The sequence below is a fragment of the Natrix helvetica genome (assembly GCF_964273705.1).
Source record: "Natrix helvetica genome assembly, chromosome: 5".
In the NCBI taxonomy this organism is placed as follows: domain Eukaryota; kingdom Metazoa; phylum Chordata; class Lepidosauria; order Squamata; family Natricidae; genus Natrix; species Natrix helvetica.
The window spans coordinates 39,258,163-39,270,437 of NC_138551.1; the positions used below are offsets into that span (position 1 = coordinate 39,258,163).

Genomic DNA, 12,275 nt, shown 5'->3' on the forward strand with positions numbered 1-12,275 from the left:
GTTTATACAGTAAGAAAAGTGAATGAGGAACACCTTTCTGGATGAGTGTATTTACAACTTGATGTAAATTGCATATTTTTATATTTTAAAAAATCACTTGCATAAATAACTATTAGGAATAAACAGGTTGGCATCATTTGTGTGAAAGCATCCCAGGTGTTCCCTGGGAAAGCAAGCAAGCAAAGTCTATAGCACTGATAAATGAATGGGATTCCTTATAGTTCAAAATATTATTTAGCTGAACAATCGTCTTCTCAAGGAGCTACAAACACTGGTCATATCTTTCAGTGCCAAACATTAGCCAGACAACAAAATTAAATAAAGAAGAAAGTTCAAGTGAAATGCATTCGTACGTCCAGCAAAAAAAACCCCAAAAACAAAACCTCCTGCATCATAAAATTAATGACAAACCTTATTGCCACTGTACCACCTGAGCCCAGCCAAATGCTGCCAAACTTCACAAGCATTTAGTTACTTGCAACAATCAATTGTAATTGATTGTTTTTGCAAACTTGAAATGGCAAACACATGGCCTTTTCTCTGTATCTGAACCTGCCATAATAAAATTAAGCATTTAAGTAGTTATGACAAAAATTTACTCTTGTCAGTGGAGTGCCAAAACACTGATACTTCCCTCACACTTTTGTAAAATCAAAAATTTTAAGGGACTTATTTTGACTTTCAATGTCAGTCCATGGCTCAGTGAATGGAATTCCATTTAAAGTATTCCTAATAGCTATGAGTTTAACCACTTGTTTAAACACATTCAGTAAAAGGAAGCTCAGTATCCCCCTCAAATGATTAATCCAGCTATTGTGAAGCTTAAATTAAACTTAATACCACTGTCTTTTGTTATACACCCGGCCAGTGTGTGTTCTCAAAAATTATCTATAATTTATAATTTGGAAAGACTTTTGTTTAGCTTCCAGATATGAATTGATTTCATTTGTTTAAAGAAGAAAATGTAAATAAAATAAGGAGAGTGATATCTTAGAGGTAGATGCCAAGGAAGATAGAAAGAGAGAATTTAAATACTCTATACTTAAATACATTGTAACCCTAAGGAAATAAATTCTGCTTCTATGTTTTAATTAAATAATTAGTGCCACTACGTGTAGTTCTTAGGATGGAAATTGAAATTCTTATGATTTCTACCTTGATCTCATGGGATACAAGGCAACATGAATGATAGCTAATTTTCTGCCAGACCTTGATATAGAAAGATTACTATATAAGAAAAAGGGACCAGTTATATCTTGGCTTTGTGGAAGATGTTTTCTATTTAATAGGAAGATTTGTTTGCCACAGGTAAAGATAAATATTACTGCAATGTAATGATGTAATGTCACAAGACAAAGACACTGAGGTGGGGGCCCTTAAACTCCATATCATTTGAACCTTCCTGAAGCTAGGATTGGAGCTGCTGGAGAGAAGGAGGGGGTGAGTCACAAGACAAAGACACTGAGGTGGGGGCCCTTAAACTCCATATCATTTGAACCTTCCTGAAGCTAGGATTGGAGCTGCTGGAGAGAAGGAGGGGGTGAGTCACAAGACAAAGACACTGAGGTGGGGGCCCTTAAACTCCATATCATTTGAACCTTCCTGAAGCTAGGATTGGAGCTGCTGGAGAGAAGGAGGGGCAGAGATTCTCAGTTATCCAGGTTATGGTTCTCCCATGGTTGTCCCATGACCTGAATTACTGAGAATCTCTACAGAGCAGTGGTGGGTTCCAGATCCCGTTGCAACCGGTACAGTTGCAACGTGGCCTGGCGTCCTCCACATGAATGTGCGCAGCACGCACATGTGTCTTACCATCCAGCAACATCTCCGCAACATTCCAGCTGCTTGGCGGAGCATTGTGCAGGCACTGTATGCACCATGCACGTGCGTGGAAGCGCCAAAGAGTTTAAAGACAGGTAAGGAGCATGGGGGGCAGGTGGGCCTCCGGAGCACCGTACCGGAACGGTACCTGGTGCTCCGGACAGGCTCCGGTACACCCCTACTGGGGTGTACCGCCTGCAACCCACCCCTATTGCAGACTTTTAGCTGTTGGGATGAACACCCTTTGAATGATGTGGGAGTAGAAATGGACTTCCAGAAAGAAAACCTGCAGACTACAGCAACCAGCAGCATTACTCAGGTGATCCTGAGGATACAGATAAACCTCCAAGTGCTTCAACAACCCTCTAAAAGGATGCAAAGGACCAGCTGACTGCAAGGAATATCAATCCTTCCATTCCCCATTATCCTGTCAGAGCTGAAGAAGCTTCTTAGATGAGAAGTGAAATGTCTTCAAAGAAAAAACCAGAAAGTCTGGTTGCCTAGTGAAAAAGCACCTTTGGGACAATGTAAAGATATTTTTTAAAAGAAAAAAAAACCTGTTACTAAAGTATGATAAATATTTTTAAAATCTATGTAACTGTTTATAAGTTTAAAAAAGAACTGCAAACAGTAAAAACAGGACAATTTATTATTTTTACTGACTTGCACTACTTTTATTTATCACTTTGAAACTTTTATATCAATACCATATTTGAGAGAATTTTCTAAAAAAAATGCAAGTTAAATTGCATGCTAATAAACTGAATAAGGAAAAATTGTTCAGAAGAAATTATATATTAGAATAATAACATACGGGAAAAGGCTGCATAGAAAAATCTATGTATTTCTGGAAAAAAATAATTTATTTTTAATTAATAATAATTAAAAAGTACCAAGTATTTTTTTTCCTGGAACTATTTTTTAAAACATTATTCTGACATTTAATAGAATGAAATAATCTACAAATAGCTTCAATATGCATATGGGTCAAATTTAGACTGATTAGTACATCCATACTTATGGGACTGTGATCTATAATCTAACATTGTTATATTTTTATGGTTCCCCTTCCATTAATCAAAAATAAATAGTAATATTCAATCATAACCAAAAGACAGAGCCTCAGAATGTTAAAAAGAAATACTTTATTTCTACTCCCTATGTTTACGATCATTTCAATTAGCATATCTGATTAACAGACCTCTTATTCATGCATTAGCCAATAATAACCATAGGACAATTGAGAATGTTCATGCCATCCCTGTCTTCCCTATGCAAGTGGCTAAATTGACTGCTGAGTTTTTCTCTGAATATAGTCACAATCACTGATAAATGATGTAACTTCACTAACTATAGCCAATTACAATTAAATATATTTATATCAATATATCAATTATATATCAACAAGAGGAATTTGGAGAAAAGAGTGCATAGAGATTATTTTTTCCTATTTTATAGTAGCAGTAGGGATTGCTTGCATGTTATGTGTTGAAAAAAATCATTGCAAATTTTATTATCATAGCATTTTCAAATATAATAGAAAAAAAACCTGTAAATTAAAAGGTAATTGCCTTGTATTGATCAACAACAGTTTCTTTCTAAACTCTGCTCCCTTATAGCTAATGCAAAATAGTGGATTGGCTGGGATTCAGATGTCTAATTCAGACTGTCTTGTCCAAATCTTTATTTGTTAGGTCATGGGTTGAATAAATAACTTAATGTACTAAACAAGTAGCTGACAAAACTGTTGCTTCAACAGGAGAACTTTGGAAAAAAATATTATGACATTTGACATCTTCCTAGAAACCTCTTGTACAGTGTGTGATAACTCTTTCGTTTGTGGTACATTTTTCAATGCAATTGGGAAAAAATACAACTTTTTGAGATCTTTAATCAATGTGTCTGTTTCATACAAAATATAATTTGGGCACCACTTGTATTTCATCTGCATAGCAAAAGAAACGGCTATGTTCAAATACAAAAGATAATTGGTTAGTCTTATTCAGAGAAAGAGAAAAGGATAGGCAGGTGGGCTGACAGCCTGTTATGTGAATGACAGAATAGCAGGTGGTAGTAATAATGTCTTCCCTTATAATATGGAACACATTCAAAAAATAAGCTGAAATTGTATGAAACTTATGTTTATACAGAACATTTTCTAGCCAATAGACAAAATGTCTGAAAATATGTAATTTTATGCCTAAAATTTATTTTCATAGGTGTACAGTAATCCATAGCACATGAACTTGCTTAATTATGGTCTGCTAGATTTGGCTTTCTGCTATGTTTAGGATAGATTTACTTTTTATTATATAAATAAAAAGCAAGTTTGGTCTAGTAGTTAAGGAACCAGGCTAGAAACAGGAAGACTGTGAGTTCTATTCTCACCTTAGACATGAAAGCCAACTGGGTGATTTTGGGCAAATCACTCTGTCTCAGCCAACTCAGCTCACTTGTTGTGGTGAAAATAGGAGGAAGAAAGAGAGGAAGGAAGGAAGGAAGGAAGGAAGGAAGGAAGGAAGGAAGGAAGGAAGGAAGGAAGGAAGGAGGAGGAGAAGAAGCAGCAGCAGCAGCAGCAGCATTAGGAAGAAGCATTGCTGCCTTGAGTTATTTATAAAAATAATAAAGGCAGAATGAATGAAATGAAATAAAATGAATGTCAGTCAGTTTGGTGTTGTGGGTAAAAAAAGAGGTTAGAAACCGGGAAACCATGAATATGCTTTAGGCATATACCCAGCTAGGTCAATTTAGTAAGGCATAAGAATGAGGCAATGGTAAAAGATTTCCAAGCTTTTTCCAATACTTATTCTGGCAGTTACAGGAGTCAACAAGGATTCAAAGGCAAAACAAAAGCAAAGTCACTCATATTTCAAGTGGATTTTTTATTTTCAAAATTCCTTTTAGTTAAACTTTCTGTTTTGTACTTACCTCTAGGCAATTATTTTAATCCTTTTATGCTAATTTTTAGACCTATAGTTACATTTGCATTGTGTTGATTAATGGCAACCATAAAGATTCATCTGATTTGAATTTGGAAGGCAGTTTTATTTAATACAATAAAATGTTTTGCTTTTACAGTACTAATGGTTATCTTTTTGCTCTGAAACATATATTTCAGTTGTGTATTTTTTTAAAAAAAAATCTCTAAATTTTTGTTCCAGAAATAGCAAACCATGAAACTGTTTTCTTCATTTATCCATTTTATTTATGTTGCTATTGTTGTATTGTTTTTGAAGTTGTAAAAAGTGGCAATCAATGGACATAGAAATATATCTCAGGAAATAACCAACCAAGAGGAAAAGAATGAAGACAGGATTTCATGTGAGGAGTTAAGCTCAGAGACAGGATTATTTACAAGACACATATCCAGGGAAGGCTACAATAAATTTTCTGCTGCACTTAAGTTTCCTAAGAGCACAGTGGCCTCCATAATTCTCAAATGGAAGAAGTTTGGCACAATCAGGACTCTTTCAAGAACTGGTCGCCTGGTCCAACTGAACAATCAGGGGGAGAAGGACCTTAGTAAGAGAAGTGACCAAGGACCCAATGCTCACTCTGACTGAGCTCCAGAGATCCTGTGTGGAGATGGGACAGAGTTTCAGAAGGACAACCATCACTGCAATCCTCCACCAATCTGGGTTTTATGGCAGAGTGACTAGATGGAAACCTCTCCTCAGTGCAAAATGCATGAAAGTCTGCTTAGAGTTTGTTCCTCACAGTCTGACTATCCTTCAGGTGCTTTTTTGCAAACTCCAAATTTCTTGAAGATTGGAATCATATCAGCTCTTTTCCAGCTCCAGATAAGTCTTAGGAGCTAGGGCTAGGAATTTCAATTGTCAATCAAGTTTGAGATATCAACTCCCTCACGTCCCTTTTTGTGTGTAGTGGTCAAGAGAGTTTTTATTACTCAAGGATCTTTCAAAGCTCAGTCAAGAGAACACTTTCTCATGGTTCAGATGGAGAAGCATAGATTGAGTCACAATATTTCCTCTTATCCTTAGCATCCTGAAGATGGCAAAGGTAAAAACAATTACATGAAAATTCAAAATGCTTTCTGTCTATCTAGATACATTCTTCTTTGCATATGCTTGGCCAGAAGTGTAAAGCTGGAAGTGGTATCACTTCAAAATAACAACTATGAGACCTAACTAAGACTTCACAAGTTATTAACTAAGATGCATGATTGCCAAGCACTTAATTTCTAATTAGTTGATTTTTTGAAGCGTGAGAGGAAAATGGAATGAATGTAATACTACATTCATAAACTAAATCTCAACATCACCACCACCATCATATAATGGAATAGGAATTAGTAATGTTTTCATACCAACACATATACAGAGTCTGATTATGGAAGAAGCACATAAAGGTAGACTTTATTACATTAAGAACAATTATCCTTACTCTCGTAATGAAATGTGTGTATATAAATAAAATTCAACACAAAACAAACTACTGGTATATTAGAACCCCACACTTTAGGAAGTACAGTACATGATTTCATGATTCATATATATATATATCTTCTTGAATTACAAACTGCTAAGTCACACTAAGCTAACCAAACAAATCACAGTACAAGGACTACGTGAACTAAATCAATAAGAGAGGATCATCAAGCTATTTAATTAATGATGTAATTCCAGTAGTAGTAAAAGAAAAGTATGGAAAATGAATCAAAATAAAACATAATTAGTTAATTGGTTATTTGGAGTGGAACAGGGCAACACTTTTTAGTCAAGTAATTTTTAACAATTTGCAAGACAGCACCGTATATAATAAATGAAACATAATTTCTAATTCCAGGTACAAATGAATGGACTAAAACAGAAAAGGTCTGGGAATTTGTAGATTATTGGAAGAATTGATCTGAAGGAGTTGTTTGCATGTGTGTGTCTGTGTGTGTCTGTGTGTGTCTCTGTGTTTGTGTGTGTATGTTAGCAATGGGTCGCAAATATTTTTACTCCCAGTTCAGTCGTCCTCCTATACAAAACACTTCTGCGCATGCACAGAAGCATCCGGATGAGTGAGCAGGGCCTTCTGCCACCACTACTACTGGTTTGGCTGAACCAGGCTGAACCTGGAGCAACTCGCCTCTGGTGTGTGTGTGTGTGTGTGTGTGTGTGTGTGTGTGTGCGTAATGAGTGGCCATGTAGATTTGAACAATAAAGTTCAAAGTACTATTTTCTTGCTGCATTGAGAATATCTAAATTGCTCAATAAATGCTTGTTTTCTAAAAAAAAAAAAAACTTTTTTTTTTTTGCATATGTATTGCCTGCATTTTTACATCAAACTTTAGGAAGGTCTAAATGCTTCTCAGAGAACATTCCTCTGGTGGCGTTGTTTAAACTATGATTTCATTAAATATACCCCTCTATTTAATAGAAATATCAATACAGTGAAAATTCAATTTACACATTCAAATTAATATAATTACCTTGCCAACAGGCACCAACAGTGAGTTGCATTGCTATATGTGATGGATGAATAGGCCAGTCATTTGTTACAAGGTAAGGTTCATACGTTGTACCATCCATATACAAGGTAGCTACTGGGAACTCAACGTTGACAACATAGTAGTGCCATTCTTTATCACAAATCTAAAGAACAAAAGAAAAGGAAAGAAAGTATTACCTAGCTTTTTGAACAAGGTTTGGGAGATGATAAAGCAAAACAAATGAATATTGCTATACTTTAAAGTGGAGAGGACTTTCATGATCATCTTACACTTTTATAGATATAGGTATGATACAATATTTATTTCAGAATTCCCTTTTGCATAAAAAGTGTAAAAATAATACATACAAGATTTGATCAAGTGCTGTGTGATTTAGCCATATATGCATGTTTAATTTTTTTCATGTCTATGCTGTTATAAAATATAATGCAGCAACTGGAAGAAATAACTGGGTAGATTTGTTCCTAGGGATTTTATTAGGATTCACTTCCTATGCAGAATGAACACCAATAGGGAAGAAGAAAGGCTCCATCTCTTCCTCCCCTTCTCAGATATTCCTCCATAAATATTAGAACAATTTTCTCAGGGGTAATAATATCTATATTAAAGGGAAGGTATAATTTTAATCTACAAGCTATGGAATAAATAACAGTACAATCACCATTTCCCTAATACAGCATGAAGGTGCGCTATAATTTTCTTCACAATTTGGCAACAGCTGGTTACCTAAGGAATCTATTCAGATGGATTTGTTTAGTTATAATTCATGATATCTATTTGTTTAAAATGCTACAAAATTGCAAGCAGAAGCATAATTAAAAACATAGCTGTCATTATCTGTAAGCTAATAGTTATAACCTGTTAATTATTACTTTAGCTACTGACTCCATTCCATCAATTACAGGCTGTATTTAGAATACTGAATCCAGTCCTGGGCATTTTAAGAAGGATGTTATCACACTTGAGAATATCCAGAGGAAAGCAACTAATATTACAAGAGCTTGGAAGGGAGAAATTACAAGGAATTGGGCATGTATAGAGACATAACTATGTTCAAGCTGCCATATAGAATGTGGGGTAGACTAACTTAGAGTTGTTTTAGGTGACAAGGCATGGTAGAAGAGTTTCAAAATGACTAATGTGCAGATTTCAGCTGGACATCAAGAAAAATTATTAACAGCAAGGTAGATTCTTCTTTATTAAACTATTTAAACAGATGCCAGATTTGTCAGGTATAATATAGTTGTGGATTCCTACAGCAGGTAGGGAGTTGGACTCAAGGATCTCTGAAGTCCCTTTCAAACTACATATTCCACGTTTGTTTTAAATAACAGCTCATTTCACAAGATAATACATCTAAGATCAGTCACCTGAGATAAAACTTTATGCAAGATCTAGCCCAGGAGTTCTTTTTTATTTTTGTTTTACTTACATTGGTACATATCCCTGTGCTGTACACATATTGCTAGAGTTATGTGTAGTTTATTGTCTCCACTGAAATGGTTATCAGAGAAACATTTAAATGTATGACCATATGAATATGGCACTTCGATTCCAGAAACTTGATTCAAACACTCTTTTGAAATAAATCATTACAGATAGTCCTGAGGTTAGGACAGCAATTAGGACTAGAATTTCTGTCACTAAGTGATGCAGTTGTAAAGAATGATGTTACGTGAACACTTTGCACTCATGACTGCTGCCTTAACCGATGCATGGGTCATTGACCAAAGATTTCATTTGAAAATGACATGAAAAGAATTGAGAGTTTCAGGCCAGCAAGTGAGAGCTGTTGGTGAGAGCCATAGATACATGTTATTGAGCACAGGCAGGTGTGTGGCTCCTTGCAGCATGTGCTATGGAGTGTGGGCAGGTGTGCAAATGCCAATGGCAAGCACAATGGTGCATGGGTGGGTGGGTGGATGGTTAAAAAAGTTTTGAGAACAATTTGCAATTCCTCCTAGCTTTCCCACGGAATTTTCTTGTACATAATTGTGAGCCAGCTGCCAAGTGAGTGGATTGTGATTATGTGATTAGAGAGACATAGACAGGTCATAACTCCCTTTCATTCAGTGCCAGTTTAGAATGATTGCTGAATGGGTTGTCTTAACCCAAGGACTATTTGTAAACTGAACAAGTGTTTCCTGCCGAAGTATTGCGTTAGAACAACAATTTGGACCTCTTTCATCCAAATATTGAAAGGGGACTCTGAATTAAAGAGTCTGCCCAAATTAAATCAGCATTATAATTGAAGCCTGCATCAGCATTATAATTCAAGGCATGGGAAGAAGAAGTAAATATTCTGAATGGACCACTAAAATATTTTATGTTGAGACAAAGCCAGTGCCAATATAAAATCATTTATAAAATGGAATATTTGTAAGTTGTCTCATATTTTGCAGACGTTGGGCAATCATGATTTAGGCAGTGTTGACACCAACATATTGATGCCAACATGTGAAGTATAGCAAATATAAATCACTCTTTTTTCTACAATACCTATGTCTATACCCTCTACATGCTACACTTCAATTTCCAAAATTATACCATTAGTTTCAGACATCTGAATGTCATTAAGGAAACTGCCTTCTGTATTTGCTATCTCAGAGACTTTCCATGAAGAAACCAAGGCAGGTTGATAGTTTTACCCTATCTTCAAACAATTAATGTTTGTTTGTGGCAAATTAAGAAAGCTTGAATAATCACAATGATGATGTTACATCTGCAGGTAAATAACAAAGCTTAGAGAGCACTAAACAATACAGTTCAAGCTTGAAGTACATCTATTTTCTTCTATTAAAACTCTGGAAAGTTGGAAGGACTAATACTGGAACACAGAAACAATTATTATTCATGATAATAAACACAGAAATATTTTTTCTTGCTCTGTCGCGCGCACACACACACACACACACAGACACACACACACCAACTGGCAGGTTTGTTTTAGAGCTCACAGTGGGTTTAATGCTGATATGGACAGTGGGTGAGGTTAACTGGATTTGCCATCTGTTCTTGTTTATTATTTTATAATGATTAAAACATGTGTACAATGAAATTGAATGAGCCTCCCTTGTTTTGAAAGGATGCAGTTAGACTGCTGGTGTCTGTGTTCCAAATATCATGCAGAATTAAATCAGAGTCCAAGTCAAAATTATCCTTAAAGTTCCAATTTAATAAGTCAGACATGTTGGCACATCCGTGGAATCCCAAATCTAAAGCTTCCTGGGATTCCACCCAGTTGAAAGTTCATGATCTTATCCCCCGCCCATAAATCCATCACATGGTCCAATCTTCTTCGGCCACGCTGGCATCTCCACCCAGCTGGTTCCAGTCAGGTGCAGAGGTGCGGAGACAAAAGATGACCTTGGGCTTCTAGAAAAGAATGACAACAACACATTCCACCATTCTACTCCTTTCTATTCCCCCCTCCCAACTACTACACTAATGAAACAGCACAGTGAAATAATAGAAAGTGTGGCAGGCCAAAGATCCTAAAAAGGAATATAACTGCAGGCCTGACAGCTGGATTATTGAAGGTTATATTGGAGAAGGTTCACTAATGTGAGGAGGATGTGTGGTAGATAGTACACATAGAACTAAAAGATCAGAATAGGATTGAAGAAGCATGTAAGAAAGGAACTCCTGATAGGAATCAAAGATTTGAGATGAGATTGGCAATGAATCTCACTGTCAGTGAAGGAATAAAAGCTACCATTTGGCAGGCCAATCCTACTAGTAGTGAAAACAGTGAGGTGGGAAAGGTGACTGTCATTTTCGTTACTATAGCTAATGCTACTTTTGTTGCTGTGACTGTGACTGTACTGTGGAAGGCTAGAACAAATAGAATTAGCACTGGTTATTGTCTGTGTACTCAGGGCCAGCAGAGAATGGTGCATTCTAATGCTAAATTGTCATTGCTGAAGTGCTGCTGATGCTATAGAAACTGGAGACAAGCTATTCATCTCTAGCACAACTGACATATATTATCATAAGTTGGACCTGTGTTTTATCTTGGAGCAATGGTGATGAAATATATTGTCATCTACCCTTTGCCATGTTAGCTTACTTCCTAGATTACATTTGCTTTGTCAATATCCTAGACCTCTGCAAAGGTGACAGTGTGATTAAAATAGTTTGCCCAGTCACCTAATGGATCTTGTTGGTTTTCAGCAAGCACTTTAGATTTATTTCTTTAGATTTATTTCAGTGATCTGGCAGGCAATTTCTTCCTATGCTTTGTGGAATATGGAGATTGAATGGCCTTGTTTTCTGTATTGATTTCTGATGACACTAATCAATACAGGAAAGGACACTTTTCATTCATTATTCCCCCTTTTCCAAATTTATGCAGTTAATTTCTTAGCTCAAAAAATACATCAAAAGTGAGTACATGTGAACACTCTCAAAATGTGAAGTAGGTAATGTCTAGGCTATATGAATGTTCATGCAGAAAAATCACAAATTGATACAGAAATTGATAGAAACTGACATATTAATTTATCCATTGAAACAAGTATGCTGATCCTTGATTCCCCTCTTTGTATGTTTCCTACAAGCTTAATAAGAATGCATCAAGATGCTTTTATTTTTCACATATTTCCTTTCTTTCTTTACTGGAAAATTGGCTAGGAATGTGTCCTGAAAAACTCCTGTGATGCTGCTGTAACTTTGCAAAGTTTAAACCTTCGGCAGGCAAGTTCAACATACAGGACTTAAATAATTACAGGTTACAAGGAGCGGGGGAGGTATAGATGCAGAAAATACCTTGTAATGTCTGGGAAAGGCAGTGACTTGTTTTCTTGGAAAAACAACTTTTTAGGGTGCTGAAAAGTATCCTGAATCTGGAAAAGTAAGAGTGCTAAGGAACCAAACAACTGCTTTAGTGAGAGTATGTATAAAAAAAGCATTTGCTAAAAGCAAACATTTGAATATAGCGATGTAGTTCTGTTACTTGTCAAGCATCTAAATGCAATACTCTCCAGGCATGGGATAA

General features: G+C 36.0%; 1 protein-coding gene across 1 annotated transcript in view; it reads right to left on the reverse strand.

The window, feature by feature from the left end:
* CLSTN2 (calsyntenin 2) overlaps positions 1-12,275 on the reverse strand; it is a 284,420-nt gene that overhangs the window by 24,588 nt on the left and 247,557 nt on the right. Inside the window, exon 9 of the mRNA XM_081953844.1 lies at positions 7,259-7,421. Coding sequence (XP_081809970.1) covers positions 7,259-7,421 — 163 coding nt within the window. The remainder of the gene's footprint in view (positions 1-7,258; positions 7,422-12,275) is intronic.